The sequence below is a fragment of the Lagenorhynchus albirostris genome, chromosome 15, assembly GCF_949774975.1.
Source record: "Lagenorhynchus albirostris chromosome 15, mLagAlb1.1, whole genome shotgun sequence".
NCBI classification, from domain to species: Eukaryota; Metazoa; Chordata; class Mammalia; order Artiodactyla; family Delphinidae; genus Lagenorhynchus; species Lagenorhynchus albirostris.
In genome coordinates, this window is record NC_083109.1 from 65869085 (window position 1) to 65894531 (window position 25447).

Genomic DNA, 25447 nt, shown 5'->3' on the forward strand with positions numbered 1-25447 from the left:
TTAATGTCAGAGGCCAGACTAGAGCTCTCCTTAGTGATTTGGTTTCCCTAACTCAGGACCCTAAACTGACTTGGAGGTCTGGGGATGCTGGAGTGGACAAGGAACCCTGCAGTATAGACTCTGGCTTCAGACTGAGGATTTGTACAGAGCCTTTCCCGGGAGCCTGAGGAGGAATGTTGCAGTCCCTCCAAAGGTCAGCGGTGGGTACTCTGACTGAGTGTCAACACCTGGCTTTGATTCTAGATGCTGAACTTGGACCACCCAAAGATAGCAGCCTGGCACTGGGGCAGGAAGATAGGAAAGCTCTACCACAGCCTGTGCTCAGGCACCCTCTGCCTCATCCTGCTGCCAGGAACTGAGAGGTAAGGACTAAAGGGTTGCCCCTTCATGATTCTGACCTCTGGACTCTCTGGACTTAAGCTTTTCTTGGAGAAAAGCCTTTCGTTGACGTCCAGGCACATAAACGAAAACTGAAATGAATCATCTCTTAACTCTCACAGTTCTAAGAGAGAGGTATTGTATCCCCATGTTACTCGTATTTGCTTTTTTTTTTTTCCTTAAAATTTTTTTTTTAACATCTTTATTGGAGTATAATTGCTTTACAATGGTATGTTAGTTTCAGCTTCACAACAAAATGAATCAGTTATATATATACATATATTCCCATATCTCTTCCCGCTTGCGTCTCCCTCCCTCCCACCCTGCCTATCCCACCCCTCCAGGCGGTCACAAAGCACCGAGCTGATCTCTCTGTGCTATGCAGCTGCTTCCCACTAGCTAACTACCTTACTTTTGGTAGTGTATCGTATTTGCTTTTATAACTACACTTAGTGGTCCCTCAAGGAGACAGCTCATCCCAGTTTAAAGGCAGAGGTCTTAGGTTCTGCAGCCTCTCTGGAACAAGAGGCACTTGAGTAAAAATGGTCAAGAAGTTCTAGGGCAAGGCCCAGGCTTAGATGTGACTATAACCTACCTTTCCCACATATCAGGAGTGTGTTCCTGCCTTTGCCCCCTTTACCATTTATGTTAACTTTTAAGAGATAGGGCCTGTTTTGCTGTTTCTAAGACTGAGGAATACTGGAGCAGGACTCTGGGTCCAGTCCCAGCTGTATCACCTGTCTCTGCTGACAAGTAGTGGCCAAGCCACTTTCCCACTGTGGATCTCAATTTCCCTTTGGTAAAATGAGGGATTTGGAGTAAATCAGTCATTTTCAAATGCTTGAAACTATAAAACCCTTTCTTTAAAAGAAAAATTGATGTTAAATCTTTACTAAGGCATAAAGATGAGCAATTCTGAAATGGATGAGTAGATATATGAATGAATGTGTATGCTGGGGGAGGAGAGAAAGAGGGCAAGAGGGCTTTTTTTGAAAAAAGCACAGTTTGAAAACCACTGGATTGTATTATTTCTAAAGTCCCTTAAAATTCTGACATTCTAGGATTCTTTCACAGGCCGAAGGTCCCAGGTGGCAAAACATGAATGCCTCAGGCCTTGAAGCCTGGATCAGAAGTTAACTTCCTGTCATAAAATTCTTGTAACATGTATTAGGGCCACTAGTGAAACAGGCTACCTGCTGGGCAGCTTGAGAGAATTACTGTCTCTGAGAAACAGAAATAAGTACTAGGTTTTACAGCAAAAAAAAATCTTAGACTGATATACTTCAAACAGGCTTATGGGTAGACTTAACAGCAAGAGGTTTAAAAGTGACCAAAACTTGCCAGAGAAAGAAAAAAGAAAGCTTTTGTTTAAGAGCTTGGACCCTGAGGGGCAAACTTTCCTGGATAAAACTTCTCAGAGCCAGTGTATGGAGGTAGGGGTAAAATAGGGGTTTCCGTGTACCAAGTGGAGTACTTAGCTTGTAGTTCCCCATCGTGTGGGTAGACTAGCCAAGAGAGGGCCAAAGCTTGCTTCTCCCAGAAGTAGCTGGGGTGTTCTCAGGGGATGAGGGCTTAGAGGAGGGAGCACTGGGTCAGGGAGCAAAAAAGGCTTAGGTTCTGACTGAGGCAGAGGTCCTAAGGCATGTTTGACAAGTCAGGAGAAAACTCTGGAAATAGCAAATCCTGTAGTAACAAAACCTGCTGTTACTCCTTTGTTTTAAAAGTTGCACTCTGATTTCCATAGCCATAATGATCAAACCCAGCAGCAGGAGCATGTATTTCCCCAGACTATACGCTTGCTGTGTGACTGACTTCTCTGGGCCTCATCTGTGCAGCTGTCTCCATGACGCCAGCAGATAACACTTGGGAAAGGGTAACAGTGGCTCAGGAAGAAGGAGTAGCAAGGAGAGTAGAAGGTTTCCTCGTGCTGGGAGCCTGACTCAGCTCTTAATCCTTATACTTCTGGTGACTGCTAAAATTAATACTGAAAATATTAATAATTGCTATAATTCATCAAACCCTTAATGTGTCAAGTACTGCTAAGTGCTTTTATATGCAGTTTTGGTTAAGGTTGTTGAATCTCCATTTAACAAGATGAGAAAAAGGCTCAGATTAAGCAACTTGCCTACGGTCACCCAGCTAGTAAGTGCACAATTAATATTTGAATTCTGATGGTCTCTAGGTCCAGAGCCACTCTCCAGCACTTAGAGCTCCAGTCCTCCATAGCCAAAAGGCCTGTGGCTTGTTAGCTTAAGTTCAGACATCGGGTGGAGACAGATTCTGTGTTTGTCTTTGCTCATTTCTGCCTCCTTTGCCTTGGAGAGCACCTCAGCGCTCTAACCCAGTTCCAAGAATATTCACTACATGGTGGCAGGGAACTAATATGTACCAGATGACTCCTGAATTCTAAGCACTGTGCTAGGTGTTTTACAACATACATTATTAAAAGTTAACGTCTTGTAAAGTTTTTCAAACAGTGCCTGGCACATGATAGGTGCTACAAAAGTGTTTTAAATAAAGCAAACAAAATTCTAATAGTTTAAAAGGATTCTGATGACAGACTGCCATTATTACCTGGTTTGGTCATCTAATGCTTGTGTGACTTGAGCAAGTTATATAATGCCTATAAGCCTGTTTTTTTATTTGAAAAGTGGACATAACAATTGTATCTATATCAGTATCTATATAAGGTACACTAGCTGTTTGGAGGATTAAATGAGAACACATACAGAGTCCTAACTGCTTGACATGCAGTAAGTGCTCCACATATGTTAACATGTTAGCCATTATTGTCTGTAGTCCTCACAAAAGCCCTGTGAGATAGTAATTTTAATATTTCTTTATAGTTGAAGAAACTGAGTCTTAGTTTGAGATCATTCACCCTTAGTTGAGATGTGCCTCACATCTGTTAAGTGGCAGAGCTATGATTTGATTCTAGGCATCTGGGACTAGTCAATATTCTTTCCATTGGACCATTTTCAGCAGGCAGCTTTCCATAAGCTGTCTACCTGCCTGCCCCCTGCCCCATGGCACATACACATATCAAAAAAAACCACCTTTTTCCTCTACCTTAGTCTATAACCATTCATTCAACCCTGTCGACAAAAACTATCTTTATTCCTCGTCTGTTGCAGCACTCATGGATCGCTCTCTGGCCTAGGACTGATGGGAATAAAAGATGAAGAGGAAAGCAACATCCTAAACTAGTGTTTGTGAGTCTGCCCACCATTTTCCATGTGCCACATTTCTTAATCCCTTGTGGGCAATGGCAGAGAATTTGGTCAGGCTGCAGGCACTCCAGAGGCTGCCAGACCTCTATAGAGTAGACAGTTTGTGGCAACATTGTACCAGCTTAAGGAGTCTAGTCCATTTATATGACATGTACAAATTTTCAATAAAAGCCTAAAATTCAGACATTTCTCATCTTAAGACAAGGTGAGGGGAGGAAACCAGTTTGTACTTTCTTTGTGTCAGTGGGTTTATACACAGGTATTACAGCAGGTGCTTATTTCATGTAGCACTCCTATTAAATGGTATACTGTATATAGGTAAGGAAACCAGGAGGAGTGACTTCTCTGTGGAGAAAACCCAGGTATTATGTAGTTTGTCAAAGTGGTAACATCTGTGAAGCAAATTTCTGTAAGGCAAACTGTTTTCTATTAATGGGTTTTATAATATTGAAGGAAAAAGATAGGCAGACTGCGAATCTGGCAGGTCCACCAGAGCAAAGTTGAAGACTGACTCTTTTAGCTTTTAACCAATTCAGGAAGCCCCCCTTTCAATTTTCAGGGATGCTTCCTTCCTTTCGGAGCGAGACTGCAGTGCTACCCTTTACCAACAGGTGCCCCCATCACACCAGAGCCCCCCCTTAGAAACTCTAATTTCAGTAAAAGCCTTTGCTTTGTTTTTAATCAACTCTCAAATTGTCAACATTCTTTGTTGGAAAGGACATGGGCACAGGCACACACAGTTCCAAAACTGATAGAGATATTAGCTGCCCTCCAGAAAAGATGAATTAATCTGGCATGTAGTATGTATCATTACAAAAAATCTTGTTAAATTTCTCTCTACCCTGCAATTCCACTCCTAGAGTAATATCCTCAAAAACATGTATGGAGGAGATGTCATGGGGTTATTCAATGGAATTCTATGTAGCTATTTTTAAAAATTACGTGTGTGTAAATAAAATCTCTAGTGAAAGAGATCTACAAGAAGCAGCAGTAGACCTCTGGATCCAAACTGCTAGACTCTGAATTCCAGCTTTCCTACTTTTTAGTTAGGTGAGCTTGAATTACTGTAAATTATTTAACATCTCTGTGCTTGGTACATAATAATGGTATACATCTTATAGGACTGTTGTGAAGATGAGATAGTGCATTTATAGTATATTATAGGTTGTATAAAGCATGGAGAGTTACAGGATAATCTGTATAGTTTGAGTAGAAAAAACTATACAAAGATATGCACAGCCTTGGAACAAAACCTGGAAGGCTATATACCAAAATATGAACAGTATTTGTCCCTGGCTAGTGGGATTGGCAGATTCGATTTTACCAAATGCTCTTCTGTATATAGGCCGTTTTTTTTTTTTAAGTCAGCATATTATTGCTTTCACAGTTAGAAAAAAATAATTAAAATAACTCTCAAGGTTGTGCATTTGAGGCAGTGTTTAATCCTTTAAATGCAACTTCTATATGATCTGGAAGTTGGTAACCTGGAGCCAGAACTGAAGCTCTTGATTTTGGATGAAGTTCCCCTGTAAAGAGCGAAGTTCCCCAGGTATACTGCTGACATCAGCTGCAAGGCCTTGAGAACATCTTGAAACAATGTTGCTGGATTCTTTCCCCCTGCAGCTGAGCTCCAAAGCTGTGGGAGTTTAGCTGCTGTTTACTTCTTGAGACTCCAGTCCTGAGACACAAAATAAGTGTCTGTCTAGGTTGGCACTGCAGCTGTGCTCCTGGGCCAGTCACTTAACCTTGTTTGAGTCCATTTCTACAGCTGTATAAAATGAGGATGTATCTACTTTTAAGGATTATTATGAATATTTAAAGATTCAGTTTGTGGAAAATGACCAAAGAGTGGGATATGTATGAATTATTTGCCCTCTCTCAGCCTGTTTCCTCATTTTATTTATTTAATTTTGGCCATGCCACTCAGCTTGCCAGTTCCCCGACCAGGGATTGAACCCCGGCTACAGCAGTGAAAGCATGGAATCCTAACCACTAGACCACCAGGGAGCTCCCTTCAGTTTCCTCATTTTAAAGATGGTAACATTAGTACCTACTTCATAAGGTTGTTGTGAGAATTAAATTAGGGAAAGCCTACATTTTATTGAGGATCATCTTCCAACTGCATATTCACAGAGCAGATGAAGGTTCCCTGTGCCAAGAGCACTCCCTTTGCTCCTAGGAAGAGCCAAGGCCATTCCTTTTCCTGGATGGGTGGGGGTGGAAGTTTCCCCACGGGCCCCCAACTCTAGAACTCTACAGAGATAGGCCTGGACCGTAAGGTCTCTGGGGCCCCGGTCTGCACACACTGTTCTTTCAGCTGATGCTCCCACCTTTTGGAAGCCAAAGCTGCCAACTTGGCCTCTTGCAAAACACACATTCCATTCATAAGTGCGTTTGTGCATTTTTCCTCCCACACCCTTCTAGGCAGCCAATGCAGAGCTGCCAAGGCAGCTGCAGGAGCAGCGTCTCATGTGGGGGGAAAGGCAACTTGAAGGGTTTTCACAGAACACTTGGTTTAGGCTTTGAACACATTACTCCCCAACTTTCTGGCCTCTTCACCCATAGTGGGGTTGTTTAGTAGTACACTCAGCCATGTCATTTTCATTTCCTTTTGTCTCCCTTCTTGTAAATTCTCTTCCCTATTATAAAGGAAATCCATTAATGGAAACTTGAAAAATCTAGAAAAGTTAAAACCATATCTAATCCCACCACTCAGTCAATGACTGCCCCTGTTTTACAATCTTCTATCATACTTTTTCCATTATGCAAAAGCAGTTTTTAATAGCTGCATAATATTCCAACATGTTGATGTGTGCCATAATTTCTAAAACAGTCCCCTATGGTTGGCACTAAGTTGTTCCCAAATGATGCTGCCAATCATATCCTTGTACATACATCTTTGGCAGATAATTATTTCTTGAGGAAAAATTCCTAGAAGTGAAATTACTGGGCTTTTTTAAAAAGTATGAAAACTGAAGGATTTTTTAATTCCAGGAAAGTTTTTACCTTGTGTTTGCTAGCATCGATTTGTTTCAAATCTTTGTTAATTTGACAGATTAAAAAAGTTTTTCATTATAGGTTTAGTTTGTTTATTTGAATACCCTTTAGATTAATCTTCACTTTATTATTCCCCACACCTCTTAGATTGTCATCTGCTATTTTTTCCAGGTTTTGGCCAATTGTTTTTCCTTAGAGAGTTGTCCATATCCTTTGCTCATGTTTCTGTTGTCTTTTCCATAATGAATTTTCCATTCTGAATTTTTAAGGTCTCTTTACACATTAAGTATAGTGTCCATTTGTCAATTATTGCAAAATTTTGATGGCAGTCTCGTCCTCAAGGATGTTGCCCTCAGAAAGGGAAAGGACCTCCAAGATCTCATCTTCAGTTTCCTTTAGCTGCTTCTTGTTCTTGGCACTTTCCACAATCAACTTGTTCTTTTTCTCTTCCAGTTCTGGCTTCTTCTTGGTGGCCACGATGCCAAGGAGTTGATCTTGGAGGCCCAAGGGGGTGATCATAAAGTTGAGGAGACAGACTTTAACGGTGACTTCAGGGAGATAATGTGGGTTCCTCAAACGGGTTGTGATATATAACTTAAAATCCGTGGGATATTCAGTGATGTTTTCACCAAGCCTCATGTACTCAACCCCTTGCTTTCCTGAGCATAAACAATAACTAGACAGAAAATACAATGAAAGGAAGCTAAGATGTACCACAATTAGACTTCCAGAATGTAAGAGCCAGATGGAGCCATCAGGGATCGTGTTAGTCTAAGCCCCCCATCCTCCCAATTTGGCACAGGGGGAAGTTGAGCCCCCAAGAGGGGCAGTGACTTGTGAAGGGTTGTGTGTGACCATGCCAACCTTCTTCTCTGGATTCCCTGCATTACTCACCTAACAGCCTTTTGGAAACCTTAAACTTGTGTGTCTTAGGTGCTTTATAAATCACAGATGTTCTTCTAAATCCTAACACTGATAGAAATAAGTCTCTTGATTTTGCAGATGACTAAAAGGAAACGCAGAATTTAACTTTCCGAAGGTCACAGAGCAGTAGCACTTGACAGTTTTCAGTTTGCCTCCTTTGCCTTAATCACTGCCAACCTAATAGATGTAGGAGCCAACCATTTAGAACAGTGTTCACTTTTTGTTCTTTGAGGGAATCGACGTCAGTTGCTAAGGCAAGACTGTTTAGGTAGTGGCCCTGTGAGGACTCATTTGCTTCTTGCCTACAAGTCCTGGGACTCCAAAAGCCATTAAGCTTGGTGAGTGGGAGGTCAACGATCCATGTTTGTAGCTAGGGATCCTGTACCATCTGGATTACTTTACAAGCACAGGATTTGCCATCCAGTATGTTGGTGGAAGAGGCTCCTGGTGGGTAAAGCTCACCCCAGAATGAAGTCACTGGTTTTTTTTTGTTTGTTTGGGGGTTGGTTTTTTGTTTTTGTTTTTTGCAGAATTATCAATAGTCAAGTAAACAAATTTATTAAGTCCAACAGCAGGTTACCTTCCAAATAAAAAAGTGACAATAATGTGTGTAACAAGTTAATTAAAAAATTCAAGGAGCCATTTGGAGAGTGCAACAGTGCAGAGAATAAAAATCAAAGTATTGACTTTTGTCAACAAATTTGTACAACTTCAAGAAACAGACACATTGGTCACAAACCAAGAGGAATCCACAAAGGTGGAGGGTCACATGAGTAGTGGACTCATCACCTCAGCGGGTTAAGGCAGGGTGTCTTATTTCTGGACCAATTTATCCACGCCCCATTTGCCTATTGCTTCAAATTCCCCCTTTGAAACCTAGAATCTTATTCATTAGTGCAACAGGTAAGAGCAATTAATAACAGACTCAGGGGGCTGGGACCAGGGTCAGAGGGAAGACACTTCTCTCAGAATAAATGTGTGTTGGGAATAAAACCACAGCAGCTGCTGAATGGCTTTGGCAATATCCAAGATTTGTGTTGAACGTTTCTACTAGGGAAGGTGGGTGGTTGGAAGAGCAGGCTCAGTTTCCAAGAAGAGAAATAGGGAGGAGGATGTGATGCCCTAGTACCTGAATCAGAAGCAGAATCTGATGGTTACTCAATTTTGTCTTTCAATGAGGAAAAACACCTGCAGATCCTCACTGTAAGGCAGTGCCAGTCAAGGTGAACCTGGATATGTGCTATAATTACAGCTTAGCAAAGGAGTAAACTCTGAAGGGGAAGTGGGTGGGAACCCCTCTATATGAATCAGAAAACAGACTGCATTCAGAGGAAGATCAATGTCACGTGTTCTCAAATGAGTCCCAATTAACACTTTAATGACTTAATAGTCCTTTTAAGTCCATCTTCTTTAAACAAGATACTGCTGGAGTCCCCCAAGGAAGACCTTGTCAATTACCAAGATGTTCAGGTCATCACTAACCAAACATAAGACAGAAATAGCAAAGCGGGCTACTACAGCAAAACAGCAGCTTTCTCCCAGCCCTTATAATTGTGTAATTGGGTCTACCTTTGGGCTTCACTGCACTGAAGACTTGACTTTAAATGCGGCAAGCCAAACACAGTCCTAAATACAGATCTTCTGTTTTTTTAAACCTATACCAGGTCCTTATCCCAGTAATTTCCTACCGTTGTTTAAATTTGGCATGGTATAGTATATGAGGCCATCACGTGAACTGTGGAGTCCCACACCCTGCAGGCTCCAGCACTGAGGACTGAATTTTGCCACCAGTCCTTGGGAGATCCGTACTGTTTAAAAGACCGAAAATAATGTGTGGCTTAATCTTTCTTTCTTTCCAAAAAGGCTAGTTTGTGCCTTCCTTAGGGAGTTTAATATTGAAAACACTGTCTTGTACGTTTTCTATTGGATTTCCTCGGGGCTGAGGGCTTGGTTGAAATTTGGATCTTTACCCAGCTCTAGATTTTTTTTTCTTATCAGAAGGGTAGAAATGGGATCTTGGACCCAACTCACACATGTGAGCACATCTGGCAGGGAGAACTGCTGAGGCAACTAGCTGAAGCATAGCAAAGTGTCATTACAGGAGGCAGGGCTAAGAATGATACATTCAAATTTGGCAGGGAGAGGGGAAGAGCAATTCAATGAAGCACACTTCATCTCATACAGCTTTCTAATCAATTGCTAAAGAAATACCACAGAAGCTCACACACAAAACCACTGCCAAGGGCTTCCCTGGTGGCGCAGTGGTTGAGAGTCCGCCTGCCGATGCAGGGGACACGGGTTCGTGCCCCGGTCCGGGAAGATCCCACATGCCGCGGAGCAGCTGGGCCCGTGAGCCATGGCCACTGAGCCTGCGCGTCCGGAGCCTGTTGCTCTGCAACAGGAGAGGCCACAACAGTGAGAGGCCCACGTACCGCAAAAAAAAAAAAAAAAAAAAAAAAAAAAACCATTGCCAAAAATCAAGCAATTTCCCAACATATTCAGTTTGTTGTAGCCACTCTGATATTTGCCTATTTTCAAAATGGCATCCACATCCTGCCCCTCTCCACACCACCACACCACTCTGGTGTCATATTGTTAAAGTGAAGGGTGCACTGGCTTACTTGAGGGGCATGCATTGACCTCTTCAACTCATTGAGTGAGCAATTACAGCTCACTCATTAAGCAGCAAACCTATCTCTAGGTGAAGAGGAACAGGGACCTTTCATTTCCCACAAGTGCAACTGCAAACCCTACACACACACACTACCTTGGATCCCTTTGCAGAAAACTGCTTTTCATGAGAAAGTTAATGAGCATTGGCCCAGGCTACTGCAGAAGCTTGAATTCCTTGCATTAAAGACTCAAACCTGGAAGGAAACTCCCTCCCTGACCATTCCCTTTTCAGGCTTCTAATTTGCATTTTTGCAACAAATAGACCATTAAATATTTAACCCAAAATAATTTTTTTTAATGGTTCTTTTGTTGAGGAAGCTGAAGAGCTGAATTAAAACAAAAAACCACCCATCATAGCACACCTAATGCATGGAATCGTGCCTTCTTATAGGCTGGGGAAAGAATCCAGTTCCTCCAGAGTCCTCAGGATATTCAGCATCTACCTCTTTTGTGCCCTTCTCTCCATACACCCTTCTGATCTGAGACAGAAAAAGCCTTACCTGGCTAGGAGCAGCCTGCCTTTACCCTTATTCAACCTCTACCCAATCCAGAATTGGGAAAAACTGGGGGTTGCACACTGACTGGATGAAAAGGCAGTCTCTTGTTAACACCTCACTCTAGATGCCCTGACTACAGTTGAGACACAGAACCTGCTAGGACCTCTAGAAACTCTTCATACAAGGATCTTGTGTCTTAGGCTAGAACAAAGCCAGACATCTGGACTGGGACCCTCGTCAGCTTTCCAGCAGTACTGCCAACCTACTGTGGCTGACTTGAAAGTTTCCCATCCATCCCTCTAAGAAGGGGCAACTGTCAGGGTTAGGATTCAAAAAAGAAAATCTAACTTCAAGTATGTTCCCTATTGTCAATACCAATTTTAGAAAAACATCGACTGCAGAAACTCCTTAAATCATTTGTAAATATGGGAGCCCAGAGCCATAGGCTACTAATAAAGGAACTCAAAATAAGTGATTCCTGCCCAGGCTGAGAAACATACCGGGGAGGGAGATGGGGTAAGTTGGGGGAGAAAACTCCAAATGTTTAATAGACAAACTCTTCATTACCTCAAGAGTGTAAATATTTTTTTATTTAAAAGATTCCCTTTTCAATCTGTTCCAAAGTGTTGGAAGCTGAACAGTACAAGTTCCTGCCACCCACCCTTCCAGTACAGTTTTATGAGGACATTTTTTCTTTTTAATGGAAAAATAACAAGAGGACCCTCTACTGAAACCAGGTAGGACCAGAGTCAGCTCCTGTGTGGCAGTTTGGCCAAAGCTGGCCTTACGGAGCGAGCACGCAGAGGAGTCTGGGGAACTGGGACTCCCTCTTGTGAGGAAAAGGCTGAGAAAATTAATCTTCTCTTTAATGAAACTGGTCCAAATTCTGATTCAAAAGCCTCCATTATGATGTTCCCTGGCACTCTTCTTATACTATATATATTGAAGGCTCCCTTTTATAGCCAGTTTTAGCAGGCAAAGAAACAAAGAAATATAGATACATATATGTGTATATATATATATTTTATATAGGTAAAATATATACATATCTTATATATGTATATATACATATTTGGGGGTAGGAAAAGGAGAGGTGGGTCATGTAAACCTAAACAGTCATCACATTACCCCAAATGAGCCTGACATTAACAAAGAAGAAAATAAATAACTTCTGGGGGTTAAGTGACAACATGGGTGCAGCAAGAAGGGAAAGGGCACACGTTTTAACTATTAAATACATTTTTATATTTGTTTGGCAGAGTTCAAGCCAGTCCAGGCTTCTGCACTTGCCAGACAAGTAAGCTGATGATACTCAATTAAAAAAAAAAATTCAAGCAGAGCTCCATACCACAGTTTTCCTTCAAGTCAGTTGGCCGGCAGGCACAGTTTTCTGACCCCCAGGAACAGAAACTTTGGCTCCAAGGCAAATGAAAAAAAAAAAAAAGTATTTCCACTTACAACGTGAAAATACAGAAAGTTCATCAAAGAAAGAAAACTATCAAAGTCTACTTCCAGCAAAACTGAGGTAGCACTGCTTTCTCTGCATTCAATGCTTAAGTGGTTCTCAGTACAATGTGTTCTAAAAAAACCCGCTCACTTGACTGACAGGTGCAGCATGTTGATGGATAAACTCAACATGAAATGCAATAGGTCAAAGAAGGAATGAGCAAGAAGTGAGGAAAATAAGGGTTCCAGATAAATTAGCTTAAAAGGGGGTTGTCACCAGACTACAAATGCTCTTGGCTGGCCTTGGCTCTCCAAGAGCTTTAAATTGCCTGGGAATTAATGCAATGTGGTTAACAGTTAACACTGTTATTCAACTCTGTGTAAATCTTTAAAAATAATTATTACAACCTAAATTCAACGATGTAAACAGCACTACACACAGTACAGACCTGCCCTGAAAAACAAGAATATGCAAAACTGAGATCTGGCACTGCATCGTTTTGTAATGATAATTCAACCTAACTGTCCCATTCCCCCCTCCCTGCTCTACACCCTCCCCCACCCCCCAAAAAAATCTAATTTGTGCAAGAAGTGGCAGGCTTATTCTATCTGAAGGCTTCAAAAAAAAAAAAGATACACAACATGTAGCCAGGTTCAGATATTTTGGGGGACCCTCCCCCCAAAAAAGAAATAACCAAAATATCCAAAAAGTGAAGAAAGTGCCTAAAACATGATACAGCATTTTAGAGCCCTTTCAGATACAAGGCAGAGAAAGGTGTAAAGTAGAAAATATCCGGATCTTCAGTAATTTCCAGAAAGGTCCAATTCCTTGGTTGGCTGCAGGGCAGCGGGCAGATCCTTGCTGCTGCTCCTGAGACAGAGCCACTAAGTCTGCTCCTCGGGACATAAGCCCTCGGGCCCTGAGCTGAGTGCACCTCTCCCTTCCCCTTCTCTTTTCCTTCGCTCCATTTCCCACTCCACAAAGGTATCAAAGAGACTTGGCCAGGCCTCATCTTCACTGTAGTTGCTGAGGTCAGGGCCAATCACCTGAGTGAAGTTAAGGAACATGTTCCAAGTGTCCCTGGAGATGCCCTTGATCCCCGAGGGGTTCTCTGTTAGGAAGTTTAGCCACTGGTCCAATACTGGAGGATTGTTCTGGGTAAAGACTAGTTTCCACAGGGCAATGGCTATTTCCCGATGCAGTGACCGCTGCCCTTCTTCAGAGTCCAGGCCGAACTGAAATGTAAACCGGTAGAGATCCTTGAATTTATCCTCTTGTTTGGCTTCTGTTAAGAGGCTAGGGAACCGTGCACAGATCCCATCAATGCTGTCTGCACTTATTGCTTTGCAGCCATCAAAAAACTCCTTCCTGCAACGGGAAGGAGGGGGCACAATTAATAATTGTAAACGGTATAATTTACTGAGAGGCAATATAGTATCATAATTAAGAGGGTAGCTGTGAGGCTGTCTGGATTTGAATGCCAACTCCTCCGCTAACTGTAGTCCTATTTCTTCATCTGCCAAATGGTGAGAATACTACCTTACTTCATAGGGTTCTGGTGACGACTAAACAAGTTAATATGTCAGCTGCTTCTAATAGTGCCTGGTATATGGTAGACAGCTGATAATGGTTCATTCACTCATCTATTCATCTTTCCAAAGCTAAACTCAAAGTCTCCTGCTCCATGTTCTGCTTCCCATTCTGCAACAGTGATTAAGCTGTAGACTCTCCAAGATGGGGAGTCTCCTTCCTGTTTTCCTTTTGATTCTCTAGGGGTTGTTTGTTTTTGGAATATTTTTGGTGACTGCCAAGGGAAGTTTTTGGAGCCAAAGATTCTGGATGAATCTGGGTAACTCTGCCACCAGAGATCAAAGTTCCGTTATTAAAAAACAAAAATTGATTTTTAACATCTATATAATAACACTTTTAGCTTACAACATGGTCTCACATTGACCATCATCTCAGAGATTTCTGCAACTGCTGAAGATAGAATGTCTGAGGTCTGTCGAGTAACCTCCCCAGGGACTAAAAATCGTATTGAGGGGTTCTCAAAGTCAATTCTTACTTACTTATAACCCAGTGCTCTGGAAACCACACCTTGCAGTGACCCTGCCATGTTGTCTCCCACAAACAACCTCTATAGGGATGAACGACCATGACAATGTACACAACTACTAGTTGATAACTAGGGCCAGCTGTCCTTGTCGGCGCATAGGCTGGCTAAGGGTAATGTGCAGAGAGCTAGAAGGGGCAACTGGCTTCATGCAGTTACTGAAGCACATCCCCAGTGGCACTCACTATACTGGCACTCAATGCCTAACACATGATAGGTGTACAATAAACATCGAGTGAGGAAGTGAGTGAATTGACAAGTACAGGAGTGAAAGAAAAGATAACAGTCAAACAGCAGCGGGGCGGGGCAGCAGCGTGGCAACATGGATTATTCCTCATTTAACTTCAGGCAAGGATGGTTGGTACCCAGTTCTTCAGAGGCTGAATAGCTTTAGAGAAATTGGTCAGAAAAAAAAATAAGATTTACCCCAAACCCTATGAAGTCAACCCAGTTCTATCCTAGCTGGGCACCACTCCTCAATGGTGCTCTCTTTCCCTCCTCTGATCACCTGCTGACATGAAGTACTTGTGACTAACCTGGTGAATTTGCACATGGTAGCAGCCTGGAACTTCCAAGCCAAGAGCAGCACGCGAAATTCCGTGGGGTCCACACATAGGTCATTGCAAAAGCGCTCCATGCCTTCCTCCAAAATTGCATCCTCCCGCTCGTCCTTATAGCGCCTGAACAGTTCTTCCAACCTCTGCAAGGAAGACTCCTCGGCATTTGACTTGGGCTCCCTCCCAGCATCTCCTGAGGATGTTGGCAGCTGGCAGGTCTCAGTAGCAGCCTCTGCCTTCTTGGTCCCATTGACAAGGATATCCCCACCTGGCTTGCCACAGGCTGGCAGCTGTTCCTCACGGTGGCCTGCACCCCGCCTCCCATGTGACTTGCTGCTGGGGTCACGGTCTCCATTCTTGCTACCCAGAGTTGATGAGGGATTCTTGCACTTGGTGACACACTGGCCCATGATGCTGGTGGCCTGGCCTCTAGAGTGGCCCCCTCTGGATTGGATGCCCTTGTTGCCACTGGCCCACGTGCCTCAACATGCCATCAGCCAGAGGAGCCAGCCAACCTAGAAGGAAATTAGAGAGCAATCACTGCTGGACAGGGAGACAGAGTATGCAAGCTTCCCTCCAGGGACTGCACACTGGAACACCACTCTGTTTCAATGAGCTAACCATGAACGAGGGGAAATACCCCAGGTTCATCATCACCTCCCTCGCAAGCCCATACCTTCACCTTGGAAATGCAGTGGTTAGAGCACATATGGAGAACCAATAAGGAAAATTCCTAAAATTCTTAAAGGTAACATAGATCACAAAGAAGTTGATTCATGTGCGGAACGCATCAAGGAAGACTACGGTTTTGCCAGAAATATTCCAAAGGAAACTTGTCTTGCCAACTTGCCGTCACATAAGAAATTGATTTGGACCTGTATTAACCCAGAAGGTACAAATAAAAGGTTCATCTTCTAGTCTCTAATGTCAAAATTCTCGGATGTTCTTTTTAAGTAGGATGAGTAGGAAGAAGGGGTAGCCACATCCAAAACAACTATATAGTTTCATAATGGCCTAAAGATGAGATAAAGAATTTGCAGAGTCAAGACTAACGGCAGAGTCCTGGCCAAATAACAAAGTAAAATTTGTCTTGATTTCTTCAAATTCCTTTCTGGGACCCACCCGCACAGTAGGTGAAATGCCCTTTCTCCACCCTTCCTCTATCCACCAAGACTGTTCTCCACGCCAAGGGTCCCAATCGCTGAGCTTCTTTTCTAACCCCCACCCACCCAGCGAGGTGGTATGTAGAGGAAAGTCAAGTTCACACTAAATGTGAATGTCCTGTAGGGCCTGCAGGCTTAGTCTTCCAAGATAGCGTCTCCATTTTAAAAGAAGGGCTAATTTACCCAAATACAGTCTCTAAATGACAGAATAACTGCTAGATGAAAAAGAAAAGCCTGCACTGATACATAACAAACATCACAGTGATTTATTTATTACTTAAGTAACGAAAAAGTGGCTTTTAGAGAATTGCTAGAAATTTCTGGGCCAGGGATGAGGTGATTTCTCTGAAGACTCTATCTACTCAGACTCTTATTCTTACCTTCAACTAGTCCACTAGAAGATCCATCTAAAATTTAGTACTTATAAAAGTTTGCTACCTGCTATAATAACTGCAGCCTCTGAAATTATAATGTTAATAGAAATTTAGACCAGGAGCCAGAAGTACAGTCGGGAAAGCAGACCAAATCAATGCCAGTCCCATGGCTCTCCAGCTCTAGGGTCAGGGACCTCCACAATCCAAATTCAAAGCTCTAAGGAGACTGGCAGTGGGGCAGAAGGGTGCTTTTAATGGAAGGCTGGAGCTTTAAACTTTACCTAAAGAATTTTAGCTTCCTCCAAATAGTGCTTGGATAAATTCAGAGTTATCTTCAAAAGGAATTCTAAGGGTATGTTCTGAGTGTATAAGTTTAAAATGACGACCAGAATCATTCCTGTAGTTACCGGAATCACATTGTATCGGGGTGTGTCCCATTGTCCACCTTCAAAGAGAATACATGACAGACATGATTATACATGCCTTAAAAAAAGACTCGCAGTTTCACTTAGGTTTCAAAAACACGCTGAAACCCTTAGGAGGGTTTTGGTGTGGAAAATGACAGACCCAAGTAAGTTTTTTAAAGCCTTTTTATGCTTTTAGAATATAGCTAGTAAGCCATGAGCACAACTTGTTACAATTTTAAAAGGTAAGGGGTTAATTCTTAGAAGACCAGCATACAAGGGAAGCAACTGTTGAAGCTGAATTATCTCAAAACAAGCAGGACTATACCATGTGGAGGGTCTGGTTTCCAGATTTGTGTTTCTAAAGACTAAAATGCTGAAAGAAACAAAAGGCCCAAACTTACACAGATCCCACATGCTCACAGACTGGCAACTCTAATTCCCAGGCACGCTGACTCACCAGGCTTTGCTGCTCAGCTCCCGCTGCTGAGGGAAGCCCAGGTACCTGGCAGGATAAGAGGATTTCCTGGTTTCCTACTGACCCACCTACCCCAGGCTACTCACCCCTGCCCCATTGGACAGATGCTGCATTATATCAGCTTCGTCCAAATACTGGCGCCAAGGCCTTCACATAGGGACAGAACAGATGGGCCTCCCAAGAGGCCCTAATCCATTTACCCAACCAGCCCTCCACGTGAGAGCATCTTTGATTACCTGGCACAGCAGTACCAGCTGAAACCTGAAGGCGTTTTACATGCCCAGCAGATGAAAAAAAGGAGGGGGAGATCAATTTAGACAGATGGTCAATGAGCAGGTGCCAGGAGGCTGGACCCCTTTCCTCTACTCTGGTCCTTTTCTTTGAAGCAAGTTGTGGTCTCAAGCCAGAAAAAAGTATTTCCAGATCTGGTGGTACGTGTGGTCCCCTGATTACTCAATGGGCTCCCTTCTTTTGTGTCTCCCCTTTCTTTGGGAAAATAGTTCTGTACCCAGAGATTTCTCAGGCTCAATCATGGTGCTCAGCCGTGTGTCCCAGGGTGGCAGCACTTCAAGTGTTCTAAAGCTGAAAGTTTCCCTGGACCCAGTAGCTGCTGGCTAATAGCTAATAATAGTAGTCATCAATTACTGAGCGCTTGATACCATGCCAGGCACTATGTTAAGCCCTTTATGGACAATAACACTCATACATCCTCACCACAACCCCGTTTAAAGACAGGGAAGCTGAGGCACAAAGAAAATTACCCAAGATCACAAGCAGAACCTGGTATGTCTGGCTTGAGAAACCATGACCTTTCACCACTAGGCTGGACTGCTGAGCCCACCTACATCAGATCACCTCGGGAAAGCCCACCAATGGATGGGTGCCAAGCTCAGCAGTGTCACCACATCAATCACAGAGCAGCAAGTTTTACAATTAGCCACTGGAAAAAAAAAAAAAAAACATGGTCTGTGCCCTGTGCTAAGAAGGGCATCCTAGCCAACTGCCCTCTCCCAGGCAAGCATTAAGACCGTGACGCAGGCAGGCAAGATGCCGTTAGGCTCAGTCTCACTAGAGGCGGGGACTAGAATTAGTCCAAAGTTCTTAAACCTGTGATGTTTCAGCCCACCAGCATGGTTAAAAGCTTCAGGTCTTAAAGTCCTACTCTGCCACCGGATGTTCGACCCTGATCAAAACCTGAATTTCCTCAACCTGCAAAACGGTATCTACTTCAAAGAGCAGTTGTAAGGATTCAGTCAGGAAACGCAGATAAAGGGCATCTGGCGCACACTGTCCTCCACACAGAAAACGCTTGATATGACAGCCATTATTAACAGCCGGGTAGTATCTGATTAGCCTGATGGAAGCCCCAGCTTGTCCCATCTGAACAATGGGCTCCAGGCTTTGGCTTCCCCAGGCCCAGACAGGCCGCCTATCCTTGCCTTGAGTCATGCAGTTGGGTCTTGCTCAAAAACAGTCTCTTGAACTACAGCACTGACCCTGCTCAAATGCACCATTGGTCAGAAATACCTGGGGGAATCAGATCCTCCACAGGATAAGACTTGTGAATGACGCTGAATAAAATCAAGCTGGGTATTTGCTGTGCGCTCTGGATACTCTGAATTGCTGGTCACTCCCTGTCCCTAACGTGGGACAGCCTTCCAGCCAGCTCCAGACTCCATTCCCTTTCCACTAGGTTCCAGCTCTGTAGATCTGCAAAGCAGGATTTCCAACTTGCTACTTATTTATACGCATTTATACTTGCCAGTGGTCCTCCTGCCACCTCTCTGAAGTGGACAGCCTCAGCACAATCTGAGCACCCCAGAGCCAAATTTCACTAACAGAGTATCATTATTAATGAATACCACTTTGTACTTGTTAGTACATTGTAACAGCTACATATAAATGTAGCTCTATGAAATAATTACCCCCATTTCATAGGAAGAGAAATGGAGGTACACGGAGGTCAACGAGCTATCTAGGAAGGGAGAAACTGGAGAAGGGTCATTAAGAGGAAGAGCTCTGGGAGCAGACAAACCTGGATCTGAATCATGGTGATGGACCAACTTTGTGACCATCAGCATGTAACTTTAATGGGACAGTTGTACCTCATGGTCTGGTGGATAGAGTAAATGAGATAACCCATGTAAAATCCTCTGCCCAATATCTGGCTCATAAAAAGTATTCAGAAAGGGGGCTTCCCTGGTGGCGCAGCGGTTGAGAGTCTGCCTGCCGATGCAGGGGACGCGGGTTCATGCCCCGGTCCGGGGGGATCCCACGTGCCGCGGAGCGGCTGGGCCCGTGAGCCATGGCCGATGAGCCTGTGCGTCTGGAGCCTGTGCTCCACAACGGGAGAGGCCACAACAGTGAGAGGCCCACGTACCACCAAAAAAAAAAAAAAAAAAAAAAAAGTATTCAGTAAGTGTTAGCCTTTATTACAGTTGTTATTATCACAAAGTTGGTGACAGAATCAAGTCTCCCTTCTAGAACAGTGCTCTTGTCAGCAGCCAGGCCAGGTCTCCTGGGGCAGTTCAGGTATGCTGACGCCCCAAATGCCCACAGCAGCTTTCCTGTTCTTGCAGTAAGTGATTCTGCTCTCCTATTTCAGCTAAAGTGGCATAAATGAGTGAAATGGAGTGAGAGACAAGGAGGGGTGGGAAGAAAGGAAAGGTAGGAAGAAGAATAAAGGGGGCAAAAAAGCCACAAACCAGGAAACCTACTTCTATGCGCAGCCTTGGGGGTTTACTTGAAAGACAGTAACTGCTCAGCTTATGCTGGACTAAGACCAGCCTCCAGCTTTCCTCCTCCAGTCTCAGCTCTAACGTTGCCTCTGTCCCTCACTGCTTCCCCGCATCAGCTTCCAGCCTCCCTCCTCCCTGTGCCAGTCCCAGCTGCTGTTCCCGAGGATGGGCTTGGCTGCCCGCCTGGCCCCAGGCCTGGCGCTGGCACTGCCGGGCTGAGGGCAATCCCAGAGGTCGTGGTCCCAGTGGATGCTCTGGCTCCAGAGAGCCAGAGAAGAAGAGATCAGGAAACTGTTTCCATCTCTTAGGCAGTTCCATGAAGTGACAATCAGGCAAGTCCCTGTCTTCTAGGACTTACTATCTACCTCTGAAACAGAATCACCTCTTATGGAACAGAAGGACCAAGAAGGGCTAAACCACACAAAGACAAATGGAGACAGGAAAGGAGAGTGGAGTGTGGACCAGTGTTATGGAAAGAAAGGTGGAGGGACTGATAAAGAGAAATTGGTATTTGTGGGACATGGGGCTATATGCTTCATACACATCACCTTCAAACCTCACAACAACCTAGGTCGTCAGAGCCCTTACAGATTAGGAAACTGAGGTTTCTTAACCACTAAGCAGTGGGACTAGGAAATAAAACCAGTCTGTCAAGACTCCAAAATCAACTCAATGGGAAAGTTTCACAGAGAAGATGAGTCTTGTTCTGGGTCTTCAATGACTGGAAGCATAAAGTGGAAAGGAAGAAGGCAAAGGACCAATCTGGTTGGTCCAAGTTGAGACAGGATTTAAAAATGTTTATTAATAGCAATACCTTTTAAGTTACATGTATGTATTGAGGAGACTGACATGAATTATCACATTTAACCCACTACAACTCTGTGAGGAAGATAATATAACCTTCACTTTACAGAAGGGGAAACTGAACAGAGTTTAAGGGATTTGGCCTGAGGTGATACAGGAAAACAGATTCAAACCCAGGCAGTGTAATTCTAAACTCACCATTCTACATCACTGGCCTCACTACTTACTGTTCTTTGCTATGACGTATGCCAGGATATATCCTTCCCCTAAGGAGATGATGATGGCCCAAGAAGAAAAGATACATTATCAACACCTGATTGTACTCCAGAGGTACTGAGTCAACAGGAACAGAGTAAACTCCCAGGAAGCCTTCAGTTCCGGTCTGGGATCTCCCTAAGCAATGTGTGTCCTTGAACAACTCCCTTAACCTCTCTGAGTTTGTGTTCCCATGATTAAAATCCTTCCAAGTCTAATACTCTAGGACTACCTTCACGTCTTGGTATCCAGAAAGGCTGAAGTTCTAGATTTGCAAGCCTTCTGAGGACAGGCATTTTGCCTCCTCAGTGAACAGCTCTCATACTTCTTGCCCAAGCCTGTTAGAGCCAAGGGAAAATGAGAAGTCCAAAAAGACACAGAAAGCAGAGCTACTCCAATCTGAACAAGAGGTAAAAGATTACACTGTTTTTGCAGGCTTCCCTGTCCTAATCATCTTAGTTTGAACTCTGCAGGGTCAGGAATAGGCCCTGATGTATGGAAAACAGAGCAAGCTGGCTCACAGTTATAGCTGGCTGGGAGCTAAAAAACAGAGGGCAAAGGCTGGCACCAAAATCCAGTGTCAGCAAGGCACTTGAGATCTACTCTGATGACTTCCTTGAGAGAAGGAACTGATCCAATCCATCCCTCCCATTCTGTTCCCATCTAGAGTCTGTTCAGAAGCAAGAAGCCACTGACGAATGTTGGTGCTTCTACATATTATAGCAATAAGAAACCCATCTTTCCAACTTCCATCCAAACAGTTTGTATAGCTAGTTGGGCGCATGATTTTACTTCTTACTATATATGCCAGACATCCAGCTGCCAGGGGCTGAAGCAGCTGTACTAGCAGAAGCCATCCCCCTGGGGAGTCTCAAAGCAAGACCACAAGAGCCTCTTGATCCCAACTGGCAGCTGCAGATGCTGAATGACCTGAGAAAAAGTTGGGAAATGGGTGGTGTCCATTTATAAACTACTTCCTAGAAAGTAAACTTGCAAAAATAACAGGAGGAAAGACTGAGGGAGTACTTTAAAATGCAAACTCTTCTGCTTGCTGTCATTTGGAACTTGGGACTTACAAGAGCACCTTTGGAGACTAGGTCTTACCTAGAGCTACTTGGGAGGAAAAGCTGTTTCCCCTGCCAAAGCAAATGAGACGCATCTGCTATTTTCATGCTTTTAAAAGACTTTCTGTCCTAAAATGTACTGCAAGCAGCAAGCTAAAACAGCAGTTCCAGTTAGGGAGGGGTAGGAACACAAGACTTTCTACATCAACCAATCTCAAAAGTGCGGAAAGAGGGATGGAGGAAAAGAGGGAGGGAGGAAAGGTAAAATTTTTAAAAAAGAAAATAAACCAATTGATTATATTTCTGTAAAATAATCTTAGGTCACAGGACTAAGACCAGTCAGCATTGTACAAAAGAATTTTTCTTTTCTTTTTAAAGGGTTCTTACATTCCTTACCTTGCATACTTCAGATATACTAAGGATATATATATACAACTGAGGTCTGAGGACCGAAGTCAGTGTGGGCTCGCAAGAACAAATACTACTTGCCAAGTACAACCAAGCCAACACACACATATACTATAAAGTTTCCAAATACCAAAGAATCAAGCATTTTTGGCCTCTGGGTTCCAGAGCTGCTACATGTTTAATCCCACATGACTCAAAACAACCAAAAAAGAGCTGAATTATTCTACTGACCCACACTTGGAATATTTTTGCTGTCACTATTGATCTGGACAAGTCAGACTGTCCACTTATTTGCAAAGTACGCATCATTAACGGGCACCAGATTTCTGGGTTGGCTACTCTTTTTGTTTCTGCACCAGTTTTTTCATTAACTAACTTTCCCTGTTTAAAACCAGAGGGCTGTCTTGGATTTGTGCTCTGTGGTACCATAATAAAAATGGCATGCCTGCTATATGCTATACTCTTTATCTCTGGTTTTAGCTTGGAGCTTATCTTCAGGACACAGCCTCATTAGGCCATACTGAAGGTAAAACCACTGGTTAGGCACCACTCCCCTGCTTCCAATTAGCATATGGATACCAGCCACCCTGGAGGTCTACCAGATTGTAGATAATTAGTCCTCAAACACCCAATTACCACATCAACTGTTCACCTTTCAGTCACCTGAGGAATTCAGTAGTCAATAACTGACTGAAAAATAGTTAACTGGAGTTGAGATTTGGTCTTTGCATCTAAGTGAAAGAAAGGCAAGAAAGGAAACTATGAAATGAGTCAAAAGAAGAGAAAGGAACCCAATATAAAGATGATAAATGAGTGCACGCAGACGTCTTAGAGCGGCACCTGAATGACCACAAATGTACAGATGTGGTTTCTAGAGCCACATTTCTTCTAAATAGATCTCAGGTTCATCACATGGTAACTAATGTGATGTCTGCTAATTCTTTAAAAAAAAAAAAATCCAAATTCATTAAGGCCACATTTATCAGTTTTTTCCTAGAGGCCCATGATGGAAGCTGACTGCTAATGCATAGTAGATGGGAAGAGGAAGAGGGACAGAAAAAAGATCTGTATAATAAAAGAATATCCGTTTTCAACCACATCAGTAAGCTGGTCAGAGCACTAAGGCCACTAAGACTTTCTTACCCACTGCCAAATTCAAAAGCATTACATAGTTATTCTGTAAAGTTTAGAAAATACAGAGAAGCATAAAGAGAAAAAAGTCCCCTAGTATCCCACCACCTACAATTAATATTTTGGAGTATATCCTTTCAGTGTTTTACATAAGCACATATGGATGGCACACCTAAGTAAATACATGCATGTTCATACTACACACATGGAACTTTTAAACAAAACTGGGTTGTATTGTACATTCTATTTTGCAAATGTTTCCATTTTATACTTTTTCATATAAATCTTCTCTCATCAAATGCTTTTAAAAGAGCAGCATTCAGTGGCAGTACTGGTATCACCACTGACACACCAGCTATTTCACACAACCCATAAACTATTTATAGCCTACTACTCAATCTGTCAAAAATTTGGTGCTGCACTGCAGAGGGGTTACAGAAAGGTTGAGACTCTCTGTTAAAACAGATTTAATAGCCAGATAGGTCTTTCATTGATAATTTGTCAATTTAAAATAAACTCTCATTGTTGGACATTTAGTTTGCTTCCAATCGCTCACTATTATAAATAATACTAGGATAATAAGCAGAATAGCAGCTAAAATTCAGCACATTTGTAATTATTTCCTGAGAATAAATTCCTAGAAGTGGAACAACAGATCAAAGACTGTGCAAAAAAATATTATATATATAATATTCAATGTGAATTCAAAAAAAGTAGTGTCAACTTACACAATGGAGTGTACTGGGAGTATTTACATCATCTTGTAATATGTGTCAACTAATTCAATTTCTTAAAAAAAAAGCCAAAAAAAACCACCTTACCAAAAGCACTTTAAGACATATTTAAGAAAAAATATCAAACTGCCAAAGGAGGATGGAAAACAAGAGAGAGACCATTTGCTTCATTGTAAATCACATCAAAAGACTGACAAATCCAACAATTTTGGCTCCAAGGATTTCAAGACAGTGTTGTTAAATGATGGGGGTGGGGTATGGTGTGGGGGACAGGAAGAGATTAATCATAAGGGTATGTTTCAATTATACCTACATTTCCCCAATTTATTCTTTGAAAAGAAAATGAAACTTCCCCTATGTCACATACACACACAAAAAAGATAACGCCCATCCTAAGGTCTAATGAGGTCCTCTTATCATAGGTTTAGCGTTGGGGTAGAAGGGTCTGACCCATGGACTTGAAACTGAGTGAATCACATGCCCAGGGAGCAAGAGGCTCGTTCAAAATGGAACTGTGGCACCCTTGAGACAGTTAATAGGCTGGATTTAGACCACAGACTTATTATATGGCTTTCTAGCTTCAGACTGGACCAAAGGATATTATCGCTTACAGCACAGACTTGTCTGCTCCCCCAGCCTCCAGGTTCTTCATCAGGTGGCCACCAATTTTCACTAGAAGATTCCTCTCCCTCACTCTTGGTCATGTAAGTTGGGTGGGGCTCATAATGGACCATGTGACTCAAGCCCACCAAAGCCTCCTATGCCCTTGGCTTCAATGATTGGGCCAGGAATATGCAGGTAACCTAAGTCAGACAAAGTGAATCTTAGCACCGAAAGCAAAGGAGGTTGGAGCTGCTTCGGTCATCTTGCCAGAAAGAGCACCAGGGAAAATAATAATGCCTATCCAAGGGTCACTGTGAGAGTTAAACTGTCCCTTCTTATCAGATGGGTCTCACCTCAAATGCATGTAAGACACCAGAATAAAATCACTACCAAGAGACAAAATCAGTTTCAAAGGCATTATTTGCACCCAGAATCTAATTGTACCTAAGTCAGATCAAAGCCTGAACTTTACAGT

General features: G+C 43.0%; 2 protein-coding genes across 9 annotated transcripts in view; one reads left to right on the top strand and one right to left on the bottom strand.

Annotated features, from left to right (window-relative positions):
- The window catches only part of REXO5 (RNA exonuclease 5), a 77611-nt gene that overhangs the window by 39626 nt on the left and 12538 nt on the right, over positions 1-25447 (top strand). For 2 of the 3 annotated variants that reach the window (XM_060124017.1, XM_060124015.1), the window contains 2 exons: positions 244-362; positions 3513-3827. In XM_060124017.1, coding sequence (XP_059980000.1) covers positions 244-362; positions 3513-3585 — 192 coding nt within the window. In that variant the 3' untranslated portion in view covers positions 3586-3827. Of the gene's footprint in view, positions 1-243; positions 363-3512; positions 3828-25447 lie in introns of those variants that run through there. The other variant, XM_060124016.1, reaches the window with a different exon arrangement.
- DCUN1D3 (defective in cullin neddylation 1 domain containing 3) overlaps positions 12734-25447 on the bottom strand; it is a 34118-nt gene continuing 21404 nt past the window's right edge. For 5 of the 6 annotated variants that reach the window (XM_060124029.1, XM_060124028.1, XM_060124026.1 and 2 more), the window contains 2 exons: positions 14796-15331; positions 12734-13514 (listed from right to left, as the gene is read on the bottom strand). In XM_060124029.1, the coding sequence (XP_059980012.1) occupies positions 13031-13514; positions 14796-15226 (915 nt within the window). In that variant the 5' untranslated portion in view covers positions 15227-15331 and the 3' untranslated portion in view covers positions 12734-13030. Of the gene's footprint in view, positions 13515-14795; positions 15332-17161; positions 17192-25447 lie in introns of those variants that run through there. The other variant, XM_060124031.1, reaches the window with a different exon arrangement.